Source organism: Molothrus ater, chromosome 2, assembly GCF_012460135.2.
Source record: "Molothrus ater isolate BHLD 08-10-18 breed brown headed cowbird chromosome 2, BPBGC_Mater_1.1, whole genome shotgun sequence".
NCBI lineage: Eukaryota > Metazoa > Chordata > Aves > Passeriformes > Icteridae > Molothrus > Molothrus ater.
The window spans coordinates 33,710,899-33,737,444 of NC_050479.2; the positions used below are offsets into that span (position 1 = coordinate 33,710,899).

The window sequence follows — 26,546 nt, forward strand, 5'->3', positions numbered from 1 at the left end:
TTTTTCTATGGCTCTGAAGAAAAAGGAATGCCATAAGATTGACTCATTGAAGGGAATTTGTCAGCCAAGTAGTACTGACACACAAAAAGTTAAACACTGAGGATGTCCATGACTAGAATCAGTAAACGTTTCCAGAGCCAGACTTTCCACTCTGTTTTTGTGATGAGAGATGAGCAAACTTGGAAGCTGGCTGAATAAACAGTGTGCAGGCATCACTTGTCTACAAAGTGCACAGAAGTCTCTCTGCAGAATGCAACATTAATGCCTAAGCAGGAAATTGGGTGAAACAGCAAAATCTTTCACTTACACGGGGTCGTTCACATAAAGTAAGTAAAATGGGCAAAGGGATTTACTAGGAATTGTTTCAACCACATGAAGGATTGAAGGATTTTTTTTCTCCCACATCTAGCTAATATTATCCAAGGTAAGGCTATGAAAAGTAGAAATTTCATTGAAGGTAATCTCTGTATAGGAAGCAGAAATAAAGCAACCACATTAGATAGTTCAAAAGCACAGAGTACAAGACATAAGTGCTGAAATTCCAAGCATGACTTTTAAAACTCTCAGTATGCTACTCAATTTTACTCTGACTAAGAAAGTTACTAAGCAATGCACTGTCTCTGCTAGCAATAAATAAATAATCTGGAATCTTAAATGAGAACAAGTCATGGTAAACTAGAAGTACAAATTACTTTTGTTAATAGGCATCCAGCTACCACAAAAAAATCCACTTGGAAAAGTGTGTCATGTGATAGCAAAGGACAATACAAACATACTGTTCTCTAAAGCAAAACCTCCACTCAGTCAAACAAAAGACATGTTACAGGGCAGCAGAAACTTCCTCAGTGGTAGACTTGAAAAAAAAACAAATTTCTTTTCCTCAAAACATTTAATAGCTATAACTTGGAAGAACCTTGAGATCTCCTGTTCAAACACAAGCATTCACTTTCATATAAAATAATTATTAGTTTACAGCTGAAAAAACAGTTTTATAATGAGCCACATAGTCCCACTAATAACATACATTTACCTTAAAGAAACACGTCTCAAACTTTAAGCTACTGACTTAATTTCAGCAGAAACACACACAACAGTGAAACTGTAATTATCAAACCTTTTATTTATTCAAAAAAATCATTAGGTAAATAGCTATGATTGATTTTCTTTTTTAATGCAGGTATACTGATGCCACAATTCCAGAGACACTTTAAAGGGGCGGAGACAGGGCAAGTCATTTCATGCAGAACAAATTCCACATTTACTTGTCCAGAAATGTACACTTCTGTACCACAATCTACTGCTTTACAGGAGATCAGCTATTAGATGTAAATGTTTGCTTGCAAAAGGCTCAGAAGAAGGATAAAGGTCAAGTCATATCTGACCAAATTTGAAACATCTCAACAATCCAATCATTACAACTAATACATTACACACTTTCATCTTAATCCTACTTAAAGTGACCAGAGTTACCACTAAAATTAGCAAGCATTTGAACATTTAACATAAAAAATACTGATGTTTTATGTTCTGCTATAATCCATTTTGATAAATTAATCTTGTAGTTTTTTACATCAGCTTCTTGTAACAGTCTTCCTAAAGATTTCTTAAGAACAACTAAGCAAAGAAGATGAAAGCTTCTCAGCTTTTTTGCAAAGGAAAAAAAAGGCCAAAAATTAACTCAACCAACCTTCTAACACCAAGATTTGAGTCACACCACTCCACACTGCCCTGTGACCTATTCACAGCTGAAAAATTAATGGAAAAAGTAAACCATCAATTACTCATAATTAAAAAAAAAAATTCATTTTTTCAGCATGAAAAATATTTAATGTATTTTCAAGTAAGATTTTTTACATGGAATGCATTTTACACTATACATGTTTTTTGATGTTGAAGCCTATACAAACACTGCCACAACCAACACGCTTAAATACCTGTACATTATTTACATTTTAAAATATTTTACACAGCTCCAAAACACCAACAACATTTAGCTATATACATTTTAAACTGGAGTGCAAAATGCTTACGGTTCTTTAACACAGAAATTTCAACATAAATCCTGCTATCAGTTCTTCCTTAATTCAGTGAAAGTGGGTGTTAACTTTGTTCCATGCCAGCCATCAGTGACAAAGCTAAAGATTCCACTGTGAAACAAACCATATAAATGTAGTTAATATTTGCATTTGCAGCATTCTGAAAACATTTATTGCAATATTCAATTCTGTCCTTTAAGAGGATACCAGTTTAAATTGTAATACTTTAGGACTTCAGGAGAGTAAGACATTTTTTAAGTCTCTGACAGCTTAGATAATATTTCACCACACTCATCATCAGCTACCCATTATTTCACGTGGTAACAACTGGTAAGAAATTAGCTCATTTGTTTGCAATACTGTTGTACATAAAAAAGAAGTTGTGGAGGTTTATATACACCAAGCCATTCTCAAGGATGGTTCTGCAGACAAGCTCTTGTAGATGTGAATAGCAGTGATGGCAAATATTGCCTGTTTTAAACACAGGTTTTAGGTTGGGAAAGACCTTTAAAATAATCAAGTCCAAACATTAACCTAAGACTGCCCAGTCCACCACTAAGTCATGTCCCCATGGCACATCCACAGGTGGTGTAGAAACCTGTGAGAACACCCATCTGGATCCCAGTAACCCTGACGCCCCACAACCTCACTGAGCAGTTGTCCCCCTAACTCAAACTGGCACTGATGAACAATTTAAGCTCATACCAGGTTGTAAGTAGAAGCACAGATATGTCATCCTCTGCTGTTTCTACTGCCAAGGAAATAACTTATAACAGATGGGCAGAGCCAAGAGCCCAGTGCAGTTGCAGCTGAGGCATCATAATGCTAAAATCCTATCTGCTCAAGATATATCACAGCTGTCATTCCCAATAGCAACAAAAAGAATGCTCTTCTATGCCCCCAGAACTTAGTTTCATTAGTTTAGAAAACTGCTTGTCACTTGCTTGGCTACACACCTTCCCCTCATCAAGTAAACAGATAAACTGAAGATAGCTGTCATGGAAAAGCTTGGCACAAATACTCTAAAAAAATAATGACTTCAACTTAGTAAGAGGTGAAGTCTTGGTGTCCCTCTGTGCATGATTCACAAAATGAGATTATTTAAAATGTGCCAACAAACATTAGAACAGATTAAAACATGAACACATTCCTAGCAAACTTGTGTAAGCTCAGGTATGTGAAAAGCCTCATGTACTTACAATGGGGAAAAGAGCCTCGACAGACAGCTTTGTTGAGAACAGTTACAAGAAACATGTGACAGTTTTTAAAATCAGATTCCATCTTCTCTATGGATTCCATCCTAAAAAAGTTTAACAGAGGAATGCTTAACAGACCAGCCTCTATGTTATCTTCAAAATATGACCAAATTTCACAGTAAATGACAAAAGTTACTCTTTACATAGAATTCTGGCTTGAACTAACAATACTTCAGTTATGCCTGCATATGCTACTTCTAAAAAACAAAGGTAATTTTGACAGGAGCATTTGAGCACCATCAAAGAGGAATTAATTTCATCATCATTTTAGAAATCTCTGCAGTGACTTGGAGGAGCTGTGTGATTCTACTGACACCTATCATTCCCACATAGGTTTGTAAGCAAGAGAGCCTTTCCTGGTCCTTACTGCTTTGGAGGTCCTTGGGGACCTACACAGTCAGTGAAACAGGGACACCCACACTGCTTTACTATCCAGCAATCTCTTGAACTCTGCTTTGGACCCTGTCAGCCAGCACTCACCAGTCAAGGGAGAAGACATAGCTCACAACAGTCAGTCCTTTTCCTTTTTCCCCTCTCCCAAGAAGATACAGATGACAACAGCTATGACTTTTTCCTGCCATGTTTTCCATGCTAAGAGCATGCTATCACACGCCCTGAGTTTCAGTCTTTATCAACAGCATTCACAAATTATTTCTGACACTCTGAATGAGAAAAACACGCCAAAAATAGCAACTTCCTAATGTCACAAGAGAGTAGGATCTAAGTTTTAAGTAGCATCTGTGCCAAAGAAAATAAGTCCTGAAAAATATAAAGTAAGCCAGTCCACACCAGCTGGCTTCAGGACCATACATCAACTTCTGAGTGTTTGACAAAGCCTTGGAGACTTTCCCAGCATGATCCATCCTTCAAGCAGCAGGCTGCACAAATAGAAGTATAAATGGGGAAAGAACTGGCTGTAAAAAGTGATCTGAGGGTGCTGGTCAACAAGAACTCAACAGGAGTGAGCAGGGAGGATGCCCAGGCAGCCAGGAGGGCAAAACCATCCTGGGGTGCATCAAACACAGCACAGCCAGATGGACAAAGGAAGTGACTGTCCCACTGTATTCAGCATTGGTGCAGCCTCACCTGGAGGTGCAGTTCTGGGCACAAAATCATACTCAGAGCTGCAAAATTATGACCATGTAGAATTTTAGTTGTGTACTTACTTCCAAGCCCCTAAACCAGCTTGCCAACGGTCTGCAAACATCAGTACTAAATTTAACACTTTCATTATGGCTTCCTTCACAAAGCTCACCTAAAATAATTAAAACACAAGGAGTAAGTCAGATATTCATTGTTAAGCATAATAATTTTCATTATTACACTGCAATACAAAGGCTTCACACGCCATTTAATCTAACCTGTAAAAACAATCTCCTAAGTACAATGTGATTCTTCCAAAGTGAAGATGTTTGTATTTGTTCTCCAATTAATTTCCCAGCTGACTACTTGGATGTGGACTTTGCACAGACAGTATGTGGGATAAAAGGTGACAAAGCTATACATACCAGTATGTATAATCCTCCTAACATTAACAAGCCTTGGTTAGTCCAAAAACTCCCATCTTCTAGAAACAAACAAGTCATGTAGTCCCCAATATAAACAATTCAATTTTATCCTTTTTCCTTGATAGAACTGAGCTGAGAACAGCAAGGGAAACTGGATCTCAGTGTGAAAAGCTACTTCCTCAAGTGTACCTATATATTGCTTAGTGTATATATGCTGCAAAACAGACTGCATAATTAGTACACAACTACTTTTTTGTCCTGATAACTCAGTACACCAAATATAATAATTTTTCACTCACCTTTTCTCTCAGTAAGCAGCGATCATGAATTGTAGACAGATATCTGTAATGAATCTTTATCAATTGATCTAAGTCTTTGGCTTCTTCTACCTGATGCTGAAACTCCAAGCCTGTACTGTGGAGAATCTTAAAAAGAAGACCAAAGTTATTAAATTCAATGCTGTACACAAGTGATTGTGACTCTCTTCCAATATATTTTTAAAGAGCCTGAAATTGCATGATTCATTTACTCTTCCCTCTCAAATTTTAGGATTAGCCTCCAAATTACCATCAATAGCAAAAATTCAAGCTCTTCTCAGAACTACACAGCAACATTCCTCACAGAAATAGATATATTGCCACTACACAGGGACACAATGACTATCCTGAGAGAGGCTGAACTGGAGCATATACTAGTTTTATTAAAAGCAAAAAAGGCAATAATAGAGCAGATATGTATCTACAGGCATTGCCTTTGAATTTAGAAAGTCATGTATATACTGTGTACTAGAGATTTTTGAGAAGAATCCATCCAACTAAAATATCTGTTGTAACACTTTTATAAGCCTAATAGCTTTTAAGTTACAGCCTTACAGAAACCTCACCTTACATTACTGTACTTAAGTCATCTAGAACTGGGAGAAACAGGCAAAAGAATCAGTAACAACCAAAGATCAATCACATGCATGTAGAACTTCAACAGCATTTTTAGAATTACTGATTTAAAATGGCCAAGTTGAAACTGAAACATGTGCGGAAAGGACATTATATTTACATTTTGCTTTTTATTTGAGAGGGTTTTTTTAGGTTTTAAAGGAAAAGGAATACTTCATCTACAGTTACAAGCTCCTAAGATAAATGAAATCGTGATATAAGACAAACCCTAGTCATGATGTAGTTGTGCAGGCTGTTGACAAAATGCATAAGTTTCACTCTTAAGAGGAACATGCGATGTATTTGTTGTTTTATACTTTCTTTTTGTGGTCCAAATACAGCAAGTGTTCCTTGTTCTAATGAAGTTCCTTCCTTCACCTGTGAGTTTTCTGCAGCAGAGACTAATTCTTAAAAAAAGAAAAGCAAGAATGTTGTGTTTTTTGGGAAAAGACTTAAACAAAAAGTCACACCCATAAAGTTTAAACAGTAAAAAACCATATCCTTTCAGGAAGATAATTACTTAGCTGATGTTCAAAATACAGATGAACCCATCAATTTCCTAATTTATATTTCTAAGACATGAAGTCTATATCCACTTTACACGGGACAGGAAGATTATAACATTAACTTGGTGAACAAAATACTAAAAAAATCTTTCTATAATCCCCCAACAGTTTACTGTTTTTCAACCTCAAATAGAGTATTTTTTTCATCTTGTTTTCTTAAATTGTCTACAAGGTATTATTCATAAAAAGGACTATACATAAACATTAGAGTGTGGTAGACAGACTTTCTTTCACCAGCAAAGAATGAAGTAGCAAGTTTCCAATATAACTAACTAGATGTGAATCAAAGAGATAAAGGGGATGCATGAATGGAGCCGTTCCTGAGGCTGGAAAGAAGTGAAAAACACGCCCAGCTTAATACATGTAGTTTGTGACACTAAAATAGATTATTATTTTATAGAATGAATCAAAATACTAACTAGTTTATACTACTTACTGCAGAAAGCAGAAGACTAATCATATCCTTAGACCACAAAACAGAATATGTTAATACACAGAAACTTTCATTGATGAAGTATCTTACCATCAAACCGTAGAACATCTAGACTATACTTGGCCCACTTTATTTGCAGCAAGAGCAGAAAAACTTGATTGTAAATTTTTTGGCATTCTAAGCTTATAACTATATCCACAGGCCAAGGAACCTAGGAGGAGGAGAGGATAATAAAGATAGAAAATGTAAATCAGTTTCATACAACATTTCAAATCTGTAAGTGTAAGAACTGCAGCCATTTTAACTCTACCTTGTAACTCAATGTCAAACCATCCAAGGTGTGGACAGGGAGTTTCTTCTTTGCTGTATCAACACTTTCAAACGATATTGACAACCTATGCAAGGAAACAGGTGATGTAATTGGTGAGAATCTGCTTTAGATGAGTAGCTAGTTTCACTAACTTCTATTTCTCACTGCTAACCATTAACTGTCTGATTTAATCTGGAGGACTTGAGTAGAAAAGAGGAGAACAGCTCAAAACTTCATTAAAACATATTTTTATAAGTACACAATAATTAGTATTGTGCTATGCAAGTGAAGTACATTAATACAGCTAAGTGAGAAAGAAAGGTAACTAAAGCATATTTTGCACTTTACCTTGCACTGTCCTCAGGATATCGTTGTCCAACTGCTTCTTGTAGATGAACATTTAAGAAAGCAACATTCTGCCAAGTTTCCTTTTCTCTAATTTTGTCAAAAATAGATGTATAGAAGTCATACATGGTATCTCCAGCTTCAAGTAAGAAAAAATTTCTCATTGCCTGCAAATATTCTACAAGCCTGAACAGGAGAAACATATAACATTTCCTGAGTCTCATCATACAACTGAATACAAAACACAACTGTTACAGAAACAAAAATCTTAAAAACTCAGTATTGAATACAAACATAACAAAATCTACAGTGAATCCTTTGTTTAACCAAGGCATTTTTCCCTGTAAGCTTTAACAGCTCCACTGACTTCACTGGAAGATATCTTAGAGGCTAGGTAATTCTCAGAAATAGCAGAGTTTGGAAATCCTGTCCCTCTCCGTGAAATGAATTTAAAATGACAACACTACTAAGAAATACTGTTGGAAATAATATCCCCACCAAACATCCACTGATGACAAATGACAGCTTTGCTCTTGATTCATGCTAGACCAAGTTTTCGCCCAAGAGTCTATCGTGTCAGATATTATACCTCTTCTCCTTAATGACTTTACAGCTGTTTATCAAACTGGAGTAGAAACACAACACAGAATTGCTTCTTTTAGTGATGACATACCACTGGTAATAAAAAAAACAAAGTTAAGGAAAAAGAAATCTACTTTCTTACCTATAATCCTTCTTTAAAGTTTGCATCAAATTACCACAGCATTCCAAGTATTGCTTGTCTATGTGAGGATAAAGACAAGACCTCAGTGTCAGTTCAAAAGTCTGGCAGGTCACAGATTCTGAGGATCTATCCACACAGACATCCCCACCAGTAAACTTCTCATGAAAGTCACTCTGTTCCAAATACAATCTTCAAAATAAAACAAGATATTTAGGGAAGAAGGCTCATTATTCATAAGAGGTATAAAACAATGTCATACCTTTAAGGATTTTAATAAATTGGGTCCTTTGCTCTGAAATATATGGTGCAGGGCAATAAAAGCTGATTATAAGCAGAGCATGTATCCAGCCTATAAGGTAATCCATCATACTGTTTGTGTATCACCAGACATGAGAGTACCACAGAGGACAGCATTCTACAATCACATACCTGCTTAAGGCACACTCCTGAAAAACATATTATCTGTAATATTGTATGATGGGAAGAAAGTGTCTATGTTACACATTTGGCAAGTTTAATTGTTTTTACAAAGAAAGCATCAAATTATTGCATCAAATATTCTTTAAAAAGCTAGGTGCCAGTTGTAACTACTCTAAGAGGAAGTCCACCTCATAGCAGCTATTGCTAGGATAGACTAAATGAGCTAGATATTAAATTAATGTAGCAATTTTGACCACTAGAATAGTCCCAATAAGCAAGGGAAACCAAGTCCTAGCTACGATTTCTTTAAAACAAGTTCCTCCTTTTCTAAGGTCAGTTTTAAAACATGTAAATACACCATTAGTATTTAGTAAAAACATAAATAGCTATTTTCTTATTTGTAATCACATAATAAGATTTTTAGAGTTTATCCGTCCTGCTAATTTCCAAAACATTTATACTCTCTATAGGACTTCCCTCACTATGAAGAATGAAGAATTTTTATGCAAGTAACGTGAATTTTGGAAGGCTTTTACAGTTAAATGATTTAAGCACAGCAAAACTGAGGCTGCATTCTTCTAAGAATATACTTGGTGCAAATCAAAGACATTGTGTACAAAAACCAAGGAAACTCATTGAAAAGTTCAGATTTAACAATGGCATTCACTATTAAACCACTTATTTGCTAAAAGCCTGCTATGATAAAGACTACCCCAATTTTCTAAGCTACCAACTGCAGGTAGCACATTATTGACTGTTTTTAATTGTTTTTCTTTAACAATGCACAAGCAGAGTGTCCATTTAGCTTCTGTCATTGATTGTTGGGGCTTGCCTTTATTTTGAACTTGCTTGTTTTCAGTAGCAGCAGTAATGAAAATGTGATCTACCAAATGTCACCAGGCTGAATATTGCTTTCAACAACACAGCAGGAAGATCATTCATTTACCTGGCAAAATTAATAGCCAGCAGTGGGTCATGGACATCATCCAGTTCCAAGTGTCTTTCTGCTATGGACTGCATCTTTATCAGGCTCTGCTTTGTGGCCTGCTGCTCTGTAATAATGTCTGGGACAGACTCCTCCCCGTGCCGTAAGCGAGACTGCACAGATTCCAGGAACAGCCTATATAAACTCTTCCTTTCAGCATCTGAATTGGGCAACACATTGCACAAAACATCATCTCAACTGAAAGAACTCCACAGTCCAACATTCACAAGCTAATTTTTAAAATGCTACATTTAGATCTCTATTCAGATAAAATACCTTCAAATAAATGTTTAAATATATAAGACTAGCTCAATGCCTAACATCAGGCATATGGTCAAATGCACGGCAGAATGGGTATCTGAAATATCAAATATTTTTGAGATTGTTAAACAACTTTCTACTTCAGGTGCAAAGGCAATTAACTTTAAGCACCTGACAATCTTTCAGTATGTACTGAAGTGAGTCTCCAAAATAACTACCTCTATTTTTAAACATGAAGAAGCAGCAAAATGAAAAAAATTATTTTGTTTCCTTAAAAAAAAAGGCAAAAAACCCCCCAAACCCAACATTAGCTATAATGTTGTATTATGTTTTACAATCACTCAAGATGAATATCCTAGATATCCAAACATCTTTCATCTACTTATGAGTAAGCTTTAAAAGTAAATTCCACATGCTATCTTAGATTACTCAACCACTGAGTAATGGAAAACAATTATTTATTAAAAACTACCAATTTTACTATTATAACATACAAGCTGATTTTGTCTCATAACAAAAAAATAGTTTTCTAAGCACATGAAAAGAAGTTTGTGAAAAATTTAAGGCAATAAAAAGAACGTGGAACTCTCAACTTTATTCCCTTTGCTCTTTTCACTCGTTTGGATTGGAAGTGTTTTCCATCAGACCTGAAGTTACCAACCACAATACTGGCATTCCACAGAGTATTATATTATTCTAAAGCCAGGGGAAGCCCATTACCAAAAATACACCCATACTGTTAGACAGCCTAAGGCACAATGGTGTACAAACTCACATCTCACCTCTTGATGCAGCCTGCTGTGGAGAACCGTCTTTGCACTGAAGGTTCTTCAATAGCTGCATGGATTTTCCAGCCATAATAATTTGCTTTAGCACAGGTTTTAGAAAAGAAACCATTGTGTGCTGTCTGCTTGAAGGGGCCTGATCACTGCCAGAACTGGCACTGGCATTATCACTCATCTTTTCTTCATTCTCTGTCTTTTCTGACACACTATATAACGTGTAGGTAGCATACCAAAAATCTCTGTGATTAACTGGAACGTTTTTGTTTCTGCAAAGAAATAAAAAGCTCTTGAGTATTTTCCTTTCCAAAAGAAAACTTTGTTACTAGAGGATATGTATCCTCTCTGTTCTCTACTTTGCCTTTCTCTTAGGACAGCCACAAAGTATTTTCAAAACTGTGTAAAATTAGCTCATCCCTATTTGCAAACTGTCTAGGAAAAGGATAAACAACGAGCTCACGGGAGATAAAACAACTGTACAAACAAATAAACCCCAAGAGCAAGTCAAATAGAGCAATTATAATTAAATTTGTCCAGGATGTTAACTATTCAAAGAAGCATACATTCTTAGCGTCAAAATGATGAGTGAGTATTTAAAACCTCAAACTGAAATAACTACTACTAGGAAAGCTGAAAATTCTAGAGTAGGTGAAACTCAATTTTTAGTTCACTTTGGATTTTTTTGTTGTTTACATCAGATACTCAGTTTGGTCTTTGAAGTCAGATGGACAAACCTGAATTAGACAATTCAAATGAAGCATAAATATAAGTTGAGATCAGCCCTGTTGGTAGCACTGAAAACGTAACTAGAGAACCACAAAAAGAGGACATAATAAGGATGATAAGGATCTCTGGTACTAAGGAATAATTACAATAGTACTGCTAGAGCTGTTGTCTTAATGCTCACCTCAACATGTGTTAACAGACACTGGTTCAATTAAGTTTGGCAGATAGGAAAAAATGGATTTGTAATTACAAGCCAGAACTTTAATTTCTATATTCACTTTCCCCTCCAAGCTGTCAAAAAAAGGGACCAACAAAATGTAGCATAGCAACAGAACAAAAATTAATAGCTCAAGTAATGTTTAGGGTATGCACATGTAATTTAAGACACCATATTAACTTTACCACAAGTCAGAAGCAATGAGTATTTTAATTACAAATAGCATTTGATTCATAACAACTTAAGATTAATAGAAGAATTTAAAAGCAAATTTTGTAATTTTTGCAAATGTCTTGGGTTTGAAAAATGGTTAATTGCTTTTAAAAAAAGTCAGTACACCCCAAGTCAGCCTGCTCATTATTTACTATAGATGGAAAAAACACAAAATAATGGATTTCTACTCTACAACAATATGTGATAGAGATCCATATCTATGTAATTTCCCTAATGGGAAGTTTGAGACAAGTTATGATTAAGTATGATTAAGAAGTTATTAAGCAAAATTACAAATGTGAAAACCTGCTTTTACTGTTACCCTTTGCCCTAGGTTCTACAGCAGGTTTACTTGCATAGCATTATGTGTGTCTAGTATCAAGCATCCCTACCTCTGAATAATAAATTCCTTTGCAGGATCAAACAAATTACCATGGACTATCCACTCATCCACTGTCTGTAAGTATGGCCTCACAGTTTCAACCCAGAGAGAGAACAAAAGGGATACCTGAATTCAAAGGAAAAAAGAAAAAACTGGCTGAGTGTTTTTATACCAAACATTGAAAGCAATATGGTGAAGCCTAATCTCTTAATTGTGTAATCAGTTTGTAACATATACACAACCACACTAAAGGATTTTAAAGATAAAACATTAAAATAAAAATTGCAGCTTTTTTTTTTAATGGAAGCCTGTATTATTTACGGTTCCCCTTGTTACTCTTGTAATCACAAATCCAAACAGTATCTTTTCACCCTAACATCTCTGAAGCAGCAAGGGATAGTCATAAAACACTCTGCGTTTTCATAACATCAAAATCAGGAAAACAAAAGGCTACAATGATTAAGGTTGATTATCAACCATATCTTCAATAGTATAATCAAGTTACTGTAAAAATCCAAACCCCCACATTTCAGCATCAACTGAATCATGCAGCTGTAGAAATAGGAGGGAAAGCTATTCCAAAGTTCCCTCTTTCAAAACAGCTTCCTGGCCCCTGATTTTCCAGAGTCCTTCCCCTCGGTCCTCAGAAAACACTGCTCTTGTGGAGAGAAAACACTCTCATAAATCCATTTTCGTCCAGGTTGAGTGAACTCGTGTTAAAAAACAATAATGCATTAGTTACTAAATCTAGTAACTAATTTAGTTATTTCTAGTGTGTTGTTCTATTAAGGAAGGAATTCTTTTTCCCCTACCGTTTGCTCAGATGCCTCTCCAACACTGTCATATTCCAGAATAGCTTTGTAGAGGGTATTAAGCAGATGAGATGCTCGTACAACATTTCTAGTGTCAGGTGGCACTTCTGCTACTCCTGTGCTGAACACCTTGTGAAGCACCTTCAGCTGGGCCAGTCTGGGAGACAACTTATCTATTACTATAGAAAGTGTGACTGTTTTATCTGGAAATGAAAGAAAAAACCCAAGATGCATAAAATAACATCCAACAAAAACGCAAATTTTGTCAGTATTAATTATTTGTGTATCTCCCTCATGTAAAACTTCCCTTGCACTGTACCTTTGTTGATTATACATTTTTCAATTTCAGTAAGTTCTTCTTTAAAGCTAATAAAATATTTATACAAAGCCCACATAAAAGCTTGGTAGGTTCTGAATGGGGCTTCAGTAGTCTTCTTTGGAGTGGAAACTGTTCCATGCATTATGCTTTCTGGGCTGTGTCCCATCACTTCATCAATAAACTTCTGTAGTCTAAATACAACTTGACCATATGCTGCTATCTGCTCCAATACAGATCTCAGGCAATTCTAAAAAAAAAAAAAAAAAAACCAAAAAAAAAAAAAACCTTTTAGAATCATCTAACAAAAACTGTATTTCATAAATTGAATTACAATATTATTTTTATGAATTAAAATATTATAAAATTCTGTAATTGCTATTGCTTCATCACATTCTCAGATATAGGAAAAGCCCATTCAGTTTTATTAAGCCAGATGCTCCAATTTAGATGAAACAGAACTGTAGAAATATGCAGAAAAATTGTAGAAATTTCCACAAGCACTTTAATTTCCTATTCCCACAAATTACAACTTTCTAATGACATATTCCTCTGAGATTCAAAAACAACTTACATGGGTTAAATGAGTTACAATAATATCATTCCGCACAGTCACTTTTCCATCGTTCAGCTGAAATATAAAAAGCTTTTTCACTCCTGAAAGTAGCCTTGAAAAGAAACAAAAAGAGTAGTAATTTTCTCCCTTAATGGACTTATATGTAATTAATAAAAGAACTAGCTCTCCCTTGCTTAAAAGTTTATTTTCTTTGAGTAACAGGAGACCTCAGATCAAGTATGATGCTATTGGTACTGTAAGTTGTTGCCAGAACAAAAACAATTAAACACTGGCATGAAGTAATTATTTCCTAAAGTTTCTTTCCAGTTGAGATGATTTCCAGATATAGGATGACTCAGCCTGCTTTCTAAAACTGGACACTGTTTTATAAATCTATAGGGACAAGATAAGAACAAATAGGTTCTTTTTAACAACTAGACTTTTAATAATCAATGCCAAAAAAAAGTAGCAAGCTTCTTCATGAATCACAGAATGGAAAGGACCTTAAAGATCATCTAGTTCCAGTCTTTAGGCCATGAAGTGACCCCCTCTCACCAGACCAGGTTGCTCAGAGCTGCACCCAACCTGACAGGGATGGGGAATCCACCAACTTCTCTGGACAACCTGTTCGAGTGCCTCAAATGGTAAACAACACATGCAGCATCTTTACTGTCAGAAACAGTGTAAATTAAAAGCTCAGTAATAATTCCCTCTTCAGACATCTTCAAAGATAGCCCTCTCATCTCCTTGAGAGAAACACTAAAAGTTAAAATGCAAGCTTTGTGATGCTGCACTTACCAAAGAGTTTCTCGTATAACCTGAGTTTCTGTGACCAGTGTCCTCTCTTCTGGCACGTACAAAGGATCACTGGTGTACAAATGGTGGTCCCTTAGAAAAAAAGGAAGTAAAAACAACTTAATGGCTGAAATAACAGCTGAATCACCTGAAAGTAAGAATGAAGCAATAATCTTTAGGTTTAGTTTTCTTCTCCTCACATCTGAGCAGATTCAATGTGCATAGGGACATTTTAAGTATATCAAAAAAGCACAGTTTATTTTCATATTGCTAAGCAAGATACTGTGGGAAATAACCAAATATTATCTCATCTTACATAGATAAGAAATTAAGTAGCAAATGCCTGAAGTATTGCATTTCCACTATTTTAGAGGCAGGAGAGGGAGGGAGGTTGTAGGTTTGGGGATTTTTTTTAAATTATTCAGTTATTTCTATTCAGTTATTTCTCATTCAGCGCTGTGAAATCTTATCATTACTTTCTAGAAAAAATACTAAGCTAAAATAAAAATACCAATTTCTCTAACCCATAAAAGAAAATTCTCCCTTTAACCCGCAAGTTTACTTAAGAAGTGGAAACTTTCATAGCCACTGAAGAATTTTCTCTTATGATCCTGTCTTATGCAATTCTTTGTAAACCTTCCTCAGCACCTTTTCATATTTTAGTGAAGTATATTATAATTTAGAATGATTATTTACATTTTCAGTATTTTTACTCATCGGTATCATCAGTGGAAAAAGTTATGCAATCACATTCAAAATCACAAAGTTCAAATTAAGTAATACTAGTTATATACCATACATATATGTAAAACATACATCTCCTAACAAGACTGCAGCAGAAGCAGTGTTGCTTTATTGATGTTACCCATTTTCTAATATTCATTGCAAATTGTGGTTCATAGCTGGCTAGACAACCACCTTATACTAAAATAACTCCTTCATTAAAAAATTCATTAAATTAAGAAAACCAAGGGCAAAGCTAATGACCTTCATTACTGACACATCAAAATTTGGAACAGGAAAGAATTAGACTCCCCTTTATTTTTAATTCTCATTTTCTTTCCAAGACCATGGCAGATTATGCCAAAATACTATTTTAAGTTCCTTCCCCACACAAAATTTTTGTTTAACTTTGTAAGGGAGGCACGAAAAACGTTTTAAAAATTTAAACATTAGGGGACTCCTCACTTCCAGGACTACTTACAACCCACCTATATTAGGTCCTCAGAGACTTTCATAAGGGTCAAGCCAAATAAAATTCAACAGTAAGATTCATGTCTTTAAAAAATTATATCCCCCCTCTCTGACATGAGAAACTTAATAAAAACTAAATAAAAGGATAAGAATCTATTAATAGAAAAAGCAGATAATTTGATCATCTTAATAATTTGCACCCCTTTAATTCTGTTCTTAAGTGAATTGTCATAGCCATAGTATCTTAAAGAGGCTTAAAAAAGTCAATATTTAGCATTGTATGCCAGGAAGGAACACGTAAGTGATATTGTGTTCTTACCAGACTGCAGCCAGGTTGGAATGCAAGTGCAAACTATGTGAAAAGCGAGGAGCCCTTCCTGTCCAGTACTGAGGAACCACGTGCTGCTCCAGCCAGCTGCGGGCATCAGGCTCAGTGACTGTGAAAACACAGGACAGGCAGCAAGGTGGTTTTATTTGTGCAGGAAATGCTTACAAAACACAGGAAAAAGTTATTAATAAGCCTATTCATTCAGCTGCAGAATCACAAATCTTTTCAAATGAATTACCATTTACAATCATTTACACTTTATTGCACTGGGAATTTAATACCACTGTGCACAAACTCATTGACACAGAAATTCCACATTTCACAAATGTTGTAAAAGTCCTAAAAAATAAGCTCTGCTCAGTGCTGGTAAGGCCTCACCTGGGCACTGTGAGCTGTTTTGGCTGCCACAATATAAGAGAGAGCTATAAGAGTGTGTCCAAAGGAGGCCTACCCAAAGACAGTGAAAGCCCTAGAGGGGAAGCCATATGAGGAGCAGCTGTGGTCAGTTGGTCTGTTCAGCCTGGAGAAGAGGACACTGAGGGGAGACCTCACCATGGACCACAGTTTCCTCAAGAGGGAAAGTGCAGGAACAGACACTGATCTCTTCTCTCTGGTGACCAGTGATAGGCCCTGAGGTGATGGCTGAAGCTGTGTCAGGGGATGCTTAGGTTGGATATTAGGAAAAGGTTCTTCACCTAGAGGGCAGTTGCACACCGGAACAGCTCCCCAGGGAAGCGGTGACAGCACCAGCCTGACAGAGTTCAAGAAATGTTTGGACAACACTCTTAGGCACATGGTGTGACTCTTGGGGGTGATCCTGTGCAGGACTAGGAGCTGGACTTTGATGGTCCTTGAGGGTCCCTTCCAGCTTAGGATATATGATTCTTTAAGCTTGAAGATTTACATGGTTTCCAATTTTTTCTCAAAAAATGCTTCTGTCTCAGGCAATTCTCAAATGCTATATACAAAAATAGGCTGACTTAAAAAATAAACTGCCAAATGTCATCAACTTTATCACTACATTCCTTTCTATTAGACATTTAGTACATTACCTAAAACATTTTTTTCTAAAATGTGAACAGAACAATTTTCTAAAATTGCCAACAGGACTTTGCCTAATCCCAGTTAGATAGCTACTGCTCATATAATATATACTATGTAGTTGTCATGTGCCAAGTAAACTGTACCCCACAATATTTTATGAAAAAGAATACAGCTACATTTAATACTCCCTGAAGGTATTCAAGAGAAAGCCACTGGTGTATTAACTAAATAAACCTTTTTTTTTAAGAAACATTTAATACCTGCAAATGAGCCAAGTATTTCTGTAGGAAAATAAATTTTGTTTCAGCTTTCTGATACTTAAAAATTTACATTATATCCATACAACTACATGCTACACTAACTCTAAGTTTTCATTTCTATATTGGAATATTCATGTAAATTTCCACAGGAATGAACAGAATTCTTCTCCATTGGCACCAACAGAAACCAGATCAAACTTTCCATATTGTTTCTTTACTGTAAAAAAATTAGTAATGAACAGTAACATGCATCATATATTACACTTATAGATCTGTAACACAATACCTTGCTAAAGAATAATAAAAAAACTGTATTGCCTTGCTATATTTTAGTATCTATATCAGAAGAATTACAGCTTATTCTAACCTTTCCAGGAAGCATTAGGTACTGCCTTCTTATTTGGATCTTGGTCTTCTAAAGGTGTCCTGTCTACTTGAATACCAGAGTCCTCCCTACTCAAGGGCTGAGTGTCCTCTTCCTCTTCACTTTCTCCAGACAAATCCTATGAAGTACAACAAACACCAGGACACTTCAGTACAACATAGCAGACACATCTATATTCAGGTCCTATTCCCACCAAACATTAACTATTCTTTTTTACACTATAAAGTAAATTTAGGACACTAGGATTAACATAACTGTCTAACAGAGAATGATTTAAGTTATACACAACATTAATAATCAGAGGTCTCTCATTAATAATGAGAGATCTGGAAAAGATCACAGAACTGCAGCAAGCTCTGATTAGGTAGAAGCAAGGGTCAGCAGAAGCATACAGTTTAATTGCAGGACTAAGTCAAAACATTGTGAAAAACAAAAGTATTTTATTACTGTTATTCTGCTAGGGTCTGTCTTATTTCATGGGGAATCCTGCAAGAATCAACATGCAGAGCATACAAAGTAGGACAACTCAATCGGGTCTCTAACACACTTCAAACCAGTTTATACAGTTGGAGTTTTACCTTAAGAAATTACTTACTGGTGTATCTACGCCAGGGCCAAAGTAAATTTCTTCTCCTTCCATCAAATACTTTGCCCAATCAAATTCTTCTTCCTTTTCTAAGAGAAATATAAATATAAAAAGAGTAAGTACCACATAACTCTTTCTTTTCTTCTAGAAACACTTCTGAAGTTAAAATTATCTTGATAGTCTATAGCTAAAACAAAAGACATTCCCTAAAGACATTCCCTGTCACTTAAGGTTACACCACTGTTCCATTAACAAGGTTACGGAACATGACACAAATGGCGACGTATCAACCATGTATATCACTTACTAATTCTCTGCTTTATTGCTTATACACTCAAAATATGCAACAGTGTGCCATCAGCACATTTAACTATATTATGTTACCCTACCCTACACTTCAATCCTGGAAAAACATGCAAGAATGCAGCACACCACTTATTGTGACTAGGAAGTCCCATTTAGCTCAATGGAAACATTCTAAATGTATAATTTAAATATGCACAAGGATCCCAGACTGTAAACAACATAAACCAAGAACTGTCTTACTCTCCAAAAAGACACCACATATCCATGATGTGATGTGTGATACTTTCAAAGTAACAATCACACTTACAACATATGATATCTTAAACATGAAGCTTACTCAACTGTAATTAGTGTTGTTTGAGATAACTTCTTCATATTCACATTCCTGGAATGGGCTGAAAGTGCATTCAAAACACCGCCGAGGGAATGTGCAGAGATCATTCAAAAAGGAATCTTAAGATGCAAGATTTTCTTTAGGTTAGTCTGAAATATTCTTCTTTCAGTCTATCATACAACACTGTAAACAAATGGGGGATGGTATCCACTCAAGCACAAGCCTCATTCTCAGGCACTGAGTGAAAAAGTCCTATTTTCGAAAGCAGGCAGCTGGGATCTCCCTCTGGAAACCTTCAAATGTATCTCCCTTTCCTTGATTATGTAGGAAACTTAGGAATTTACATCACCAAAACTTTTTCAAGAGATATAATATTGAGGTGCAAGACAGAGACTCAGGATAGAAATCCACTGTCTGTCTTTGAGCATGTAAGCACTGCTGAACGGGTGGAGAAGGTTTGTTTGTGATAGTTGTAAAAGTCAAAGAGAGTTCCCAAGGTACTTCAGTGGCTGGAAAAACTTAAGTGATGCAACATAAACAGGGGTAGGAAAGACTTGCAAGCTATTTAAAATGTATAAATTATAAAGACAACCAATAAAGCAATGTGAAGTGAAGGAGATTATAAAATGGAAAGGAAAAATGTTCTTCTTGTCAGATTGCATTGCAGATTGTATCTTTCATTAGCCATATAAACATCTTGCAAACTTACCCACTTCTTTGACTCTTGGTTTTTCCACATAGGTGGTGTTGGATGGTGAATCAGACAAACACAACAGAAGAGACAGTATGGAATAGTGTGTATCCGTCTTTAAAACACATTAGAAAAAAAGCAAGTCTGTGAGCGGTCTAAAAGATTTTGCTTAGTAACAAAGTCAGCCTATTCCTATGCAGGAATGCTCCCCATTAGTTCCCATTCCCCAGTCCTGAATTACAAAAATAACATCTGCAACATGTCATTGAATGTTACCCATTTTCTTCTGCCTATTAATTAGCCAATCAGTATACAGATCCTTCAAAAGCAGCCACAGCATACACTGCCTCTTACTGAGCCAATAATCAGAGAATATGGAAAAGGTGAAAGAAGTCACCTCAGGACAAGGGATAATGGACAGCCACATAAACATGGATGAACTGGAAGGACACAAGTAATGGGCCTGTAGGAAACCAAGTCTTAGCTTCCTTTTTCACATGGCAAATTATTTCAAACAGAGGCTAAAATCACTACATTTTAATATCATTTTCACATTATCTTCTCAGATCTGAAAATCTACACAAATCAATAAGGATGAATCTTTAACTCCAATATTGTAGTTGTGAAACAGAGGTCTTCCATCAGGTTAGAATACTCTGCCAACACTGGTATGGTCCAGAGATTTGTATTATTGTCCGTTCCCTAAAATCTGTTTACCAATGTACAACCATTTCTTACTATAAAGAGATTTTTCTTTGGCCTCATTGTAAATTTAGAAAGATCTTCAGCCATTTCACATCTAGACATTCTGCTGTCTAAATCTTTCACACATTCATAAACACACAAAGGTGATTTGGAATGAGTTCCAGTTGCATTTTAGAAAAAAATATTCAAATTCGTGATAAAGCAGCATGATACTCACCTACTATACAAAGATTATAACATGTTCCTATCAAACATTACTGATTTTGTCAAAGAAAACCAGTAGGTCATTGACAGAACCACATGTGTGAGCTGGTGTTCCACTTACCAGCCATAGAAACCAATAAATACTTAATCTTCCCAGTTATGTGTCACTGCTAAAAACTAAATGCCATTTAAATTCCCAAAAACAAGATTAATCTATGTCCAGCCACACCCCAGTTGCATTTTTAAGAAGAAAAGGAAATAAAAAAATCTTAGGATACTTGGAACATTCAAGTATGAAGTGCTTGCTTGGGTGTTTGGTTTGGTTGGTTTTAATTTCATTCATATCTCAAAACAAGCAATACTAAAGGTACATTTTCCAAAATCTAGAGACTACACTATAGTAACTGAATATGTGTAAGCTATTAAGGGCTCCTGGGTTTTCCCCATAAATTAAAAGGAACCTAGAACATCCAAAGAAAGATAAATGTCAGTTCAAAGAGAATTATAATCAGACTGCAGCTCAGAACACATGATTCTATTAAAGAACAACATTATATGGAGCACCGCCTCTTAAATCAGAAGCTTAAATCTCCCAACAGGAGAAACTTTCTAAGATCCAGTTCATTATTACACTGCCACACTGGAGAGAAAACTGAGACAACTTTTGCCATATTCATCCACTCCATATCCTAAACTGATTTGATACAAAGTGCATCAATGGTGAAACACACCCAGTCTCAATATGGAAGCTACAGAACAGGAGCACTCCAACTGAAAACCCCAAAACCAAAACACCCAGATGGATTACTTAAGGTAAAAAAAATTGGCAAAGAATAAGAAATGCTCAGTTCATTGTTGTTTTAGTACAGACAGGAATCCAGATTCACCTAGACTCCAGCTGCAGCATTTGTACAATGCTGACCCTAAAACACCTGCTCTGCAATGAGATCATGCACTTTAAATCATGAAACTCTATGTGCTGAAGACAATTTTTTTAATTTCTAGAAATCCATGACCTGAACAGCAACTCCAAAGCCCACTACTAAGTTGTAGCAACGTGGGGGTTTAGATGGTGGTTGCTGCTACCTATATTATCCTGAGGATTCCACACTAAGTCACCTGAAATTTCCAACACGTTACAACTGAAGCTCCCATTGTCGGTACAAATGCAAGAGGGATGGAAAAAAAGAACAAGGAAATTGCAATGTACATACCTTTGTTTCTTCAGTACTTGGGAGGGGCAAGTTCAGAAATTTTTCTGTTAGTCTTTTCCAGCTTGCAGCTTTTCCAAGGTCAGAATGAATTACCAATTTTTCATGTATTCTAATAACACAAATAGTATCAAAAAGTTTTTTTAAAAACATATATATAACCAATGCATTATTAATATATAGACATAAAACTTACCCTTCTATTGTTCTCTCTACTTTATGACTGTTCACATCAAGAAAACGGTGAAATCTGTGTAAGAAATCTGTATTAGAATATGTTTAAAAGGAAGCTAAAGAAGAAAATAAAGCTGATTTACACATATGAAGACAACATTATTAGTTTAAGAATGCACACTTAGTTCAGTAACAGCATTAAGCATCAAAAAAATTCAATTTTGACATCTCTTAGCTCAAGAAAGATTAAATATAATTGGCCTGAAAAGAAGAAAAAATTGAATGCAGGTTACATCTAACCAGCACTCTAAGCTGAATGGAAAATTACTACTGTACCAGCAAACTAAGCAATTAAAGTATGCTGTCTGCTAAGTCAAGTAGAGCAAGGAGATCAAGAACTGTGTTGTCAAAGGCATTGATGTCAAATGGACAAAATTATTTGGGACCTGCATTGCAGGCATAGGCAAAACAAACACACACATGGGAAGGCCTCTAAACCCAAAAGAAGCTCCTTTTTACAAAGGATAAGGAGAGTGTCTAAGTGAAAAGAGAGCTTGATCAAAAATAAGCTCTGGTATGATCAAAAATAAAGACAGATATACCAACAAGGTATATATACGTATAGGGACAAAACAAGAACTTATGAAAAGTAAAATGGATTTTGGAGACTAAATTAGCCTATGAATAGGTTGTTTAGATACAGAGAACTAAAAAACAGGGAATAAGATGTGACAACACTGAGCACAAGGTCAAGACACTCTATATGCCCTCAAAACCAAACCAATGTTTCCAGCAACAGGTGATAGAAAGTGATAAAATTCTCAGGACCACAGACAGAAATGAAAACTGCTGAATCCCAATCATGAGCAACAGTTAAGCTAAATAGATTGAAATTCAAAAGACAGTATGAAATCACCTCAATGCCAAATGAGGTAATAAACTAGAATAGAACGTGAAACTGTAAGGCAGTTAACAAGGATTTTTAGTAAGAAGCACTGCAGGATGAAGATAGGCACATGCTATAGAAAAGAAAAAAGACTTTGTTAACTACAGATATGTTAGTCTGATTTCAACTGTGTATAGGGATTTGGCATAAGAGCACAATAAAATATAGCTCTAAGTAGATGGCATTTAGCTTTAAGAAAATATCTAATTTATTACAGCACATTAGCTTACATAGGAAATCATCAATTCAAAATGGTGGTAAGTGTAAGAACTGGAAGATTTAGAATATCACACTGAAAAGACAATAAAAAATCAAACCAAGAATCTGTCCTGAAAAAAAAATTAAGCTGCAGGGAAATTTTTAGTGAAAATTATTTAGTCTGTTACCCAAAGCTTTAATTAATGACTAACATACATGCAAAAAAAAAGGATCTTTTTTTTTAGGCAAGTTGGGAACAACATGAATAGAAGACGACTTGAGCGCTCATGGAAATAAATAGGTGGATCCAAGAAGCACAGCACAGAAACATCAAGAAATTTAACAATACAAATCACAGGTTTCACAAACTTGAAACTAAGGAGAATTTCTGCTACAATCTAAGGTCTCACTGTTTGCAAACGTAATACTAGACAATTTCAGGCTGATGTTCCATGCACATTCCTTGGACAACAATTCTGGCATGAAAAAAGCCTTCCTCTTCCCAACCCTCCCTGTCAAAAGTTTCTTGTTCACTTTGCATCACCCCCTCTGTTTTCTTGACACATAAAAAATCCAAATAAAAGCTCAACAATTCCCCAATCTAAAAGAGCACACAGCTTCATAAGCATGTAGCTGACAAAAACTGAAGGTCAGATTGCATATTAAAATAATTTTATTTGAGCCTACTAATAGTTAGCGTTAGCAGATGCAATGCTACTGCTTCCTCAAAAAAAGCACTTAATCAGCATCAAAAACGTAATGTAGCATTGATTTTACATGGATTAGCCACTAGCTGCATACAATTTCACAGAGGGAGCCGTTTGTAAGTGCAATTGGAAATTCATCGTGTAAGAGTTTCACAGCTTTCACAGAACACTGAGCTGAAAAGGACGCACAAGGATCATCGAGTCAAGCGGACAGAACAGACTGGAACAGTAACTGTGATAACTGAAAACTGTGTGTGAAACTTGAGTAAGGGCATTTTGGGTGGCAGTCTAAAGGGCTACTACGTATTACAAATTAATAAAGACCATGTTTCTGGCAAGCCCAAATAACACCAAACACGTTCTTTTTCTGTAGACTGATAACCTTTCACACAAGCAGCACAGCATTCTCAGCCAGAAGGTTTATCTCCGTTTGGCAGAGTCCTCCTCACTTGCTCTTTATACACAACCATAACGTATCTCCCTCCAACAAAGTTCGGGCGGCTAAATGAACACGCTGAAAGGCACCTTCTAACAGAGCAGGAGAAAACCCCTAAAAGATCAAGATCCAAAAGTGACGGAGCAGCAGTCATTCATCCTGCGGCAGAGACTCGCACACGGCGCCCGGCGCTTCCCCAGACAGGGCTCGGGGCGGGCCCGCGGCCCCGTCCCACACCCCGCGGCAGGCACCGGGACCCTCCATGCTCCCGCTGACCTGAAGTTGGACCAGGCGAAATTGAGCGCCGCCTGGAAGCGCTCTCCGCCCAGCTCCTCCTCGGGCAGGCTGGTCACGCAGCGCACCAGGGCGCGGACGGCGCGGTCCTGCTCCTGCTCGAAGCGGCTGCGGGGGCCGGGTGAGGCGGGCGGCGCCGCCATGGCCCGGCAGCGGGGCAGGGACACCGGGGCGGCCCCGCGGCGCGCACTGAGCCGCCACCGCCGCCGCCTCCCGCCCTCCTCTCGCGAGGCTTCCCTGCGCCGCGCGTGCGCGTGGCCGAGGGGCGGGAGCTCGGTGCCTCCCAGCGTGCGAGCGACCCCGGGGGCGTGAGGGGCCCGGCGGGAGCGGGGGAGCGGGACCCGGGGGCACTTCGGCACCGCTGGTCCAGCCCGACTGCTTCAGCATCCCCCTGTCACGGAAATTACTTCTGTCTTCCGAAACATCCCCATAATCACCCGGGATCAGTTATTACTGATTGATCACAGAATCAGTTCGGTTGGGAGAGCCTTCGGAGGTCACCGAGCCCAAGCTATGAGCAAACGCCACCATGTCCATAGACCATGGCACTAAGTGCCGTGTCCAGCCTTGCCTTAAACGCCTCCAGGACGGTGACTGCACCACCTCTCTAGGCTGCCCATTTCAATAATCGCCCTTTCTGTGAAGAAATTCCTCCTAATGTCCAACCTGAACTTCCTCTGGTGCAGATTAAAACTATCCTGTTGATAGGATGATTACTTGTGGAAACCCAGGGCACTGGGACTATTTCTCTGTCTGCTCTGGGATGCCCTGACCCCCAGGGGAGCACTGGCTTTGACCTCATTCATGGACAAAGTTTCCTGGAATTCAAGATAGATGAGAATCTACAAAAGTGTGAAGTAGATTATAGAGAGTAGTGTAGGTGTATCACTTGGTGAGAAATTTAGGTTTTGGGATTTTTATTATGTTGTGGATGGAAGCAAGATGGAGGGCACCAGGTGTCATCCTAGGTTTCTTTTTCATGCTTCTTCTTCCTTCTTCTTCATGGGTTTGGGTGGCATTTTGTAATTGGGCAGAAAAGTCCCCACTGGGGGTTCTTTGAGATCAGTTATTGGGTTAAAAGGCAAAATAATCTAGGTGCCAGTTCTTAATTGGATACTTTAGTCTTAATAAACCTTGTAGCAAGACATTGCAAGCCATTTTGTGCCTTCTAATGAAAAGCTGCCGAACTCACAGTAGTGAGACTGTTTCACTGATAAGAAATAATAAACATCTGAGTCCAAACATGAACTACCATCTCAAGTGCCTTCAATCCAGACCCAGAGATACCGATAGCTGGTACCCCCACAATTACTCATCCAAATTAGAACCCCTGTGTTCCTCCCTGGATGAATCCCTACTTTTGCACAGCTGGAGAAACTACTGCTGGTGGATGTTGTGAACACAGATCCTGAGCAGGGACATCAGGACTGCAGTGGGAAACTGGTTTGTGTCAGTTCTATGTCAAACCTTTGCTGAGCAGCTTAAAATACTTTTGTCTGTTCGTGTGGTTTTAGAGGACTGCAAGGTCAACAGCCTGGTTGTGAAATTCCTTCTGGAAATAATAAACTAGCCAAATTGGTGGGAAATTGTATTATTGTTCAATTTCTGTAGCAATCCCTGCATTGCTGCAGTTGTTCCATCCTTCACTGTCGGACTTTGTCCCTCTTGATCTAATCAACAATTATTGGGTTATAATCCACCTCACCAGATTTTTTTATTCCTCTTCTCCATGAAGAAATATACTGGCACAATGAAAGGAGTAGCCAGTAGTGGGTCAGGAGAAGTGGTAGGAAGAAGGCCTCAGAAATGCCCTAATGAAGTTAAAATATATTTAATGTACCAACATAATGTGAAGAATTATGTAAAAATGTAGTGATTACGATAAAATAACTTTGAAATTCTTTTCAGTTAGGGCATATTAAGAAACACTAGTACATTTTTGTCTGGGTAGGCTACAACCTACCTTAG

General features: G+C 37.1%; 1 protein-coding gene across 2 annotated transcripts; it reads right to left on the reverse strand.

Annotated features, from left to right (window-relative positions):
- Positions 1–1,100: 1,100 nt before the first annotated feature.
- On the reverse strand, positions 1,101–24,773 carry TUBGCP5 (tubulin gamma complex associated protein 5). 2 transcript variants are annotated; one of them, XM_036383344.2, is made up of 24 exons: positions 24,561–24,773; positions 22,020–22,073; positions 21,827–21,935; positions 19,722–19,818; positions 19,021–19,131; positions 18,382–18,461; positions 17,769–17,904; positions 16,089–16,206; positions 14,579–14,668; positions 13,799–13,892; positions 13,228–13,474; positions 12,909–13,111; positions 12,107–12,222; positions 10,559–10,827; positions 9,477–9,675; positions 8,111–8,299; positions 7,390–7,572; positions 7,042–7,126; positions 6,822–6,942; positions 5,961–6,139; positions 5,100–5,225; positions 4,459–4,547; positions 3,236–3,336; positions 1,101–2,147 (listed from the first exon to the last, which is right to left on the reverse strand). In XM_036383344.2, exons 1-24 carry the CDS (start codon positions 24,719–24,721, stop codon positions 2,101–2,103), a joined length of 3,204 nt encoding a protein of 1,067 aa, XP_036239237.1. In that variant the 5' UTR covers positions 24,722–24,773; the 3' UTR covers positions 1,101–2,100. The 2 variants fall into 2 exon arrangements, with proteins under 2 accessions (XP_036239237.1, XP_036239245.1); XM_036383352.2 differs by lacking the exon at positions 19,021–19,131.
- Positions 24,774–26,546: the final 1,773 nt, after the last annotated feature.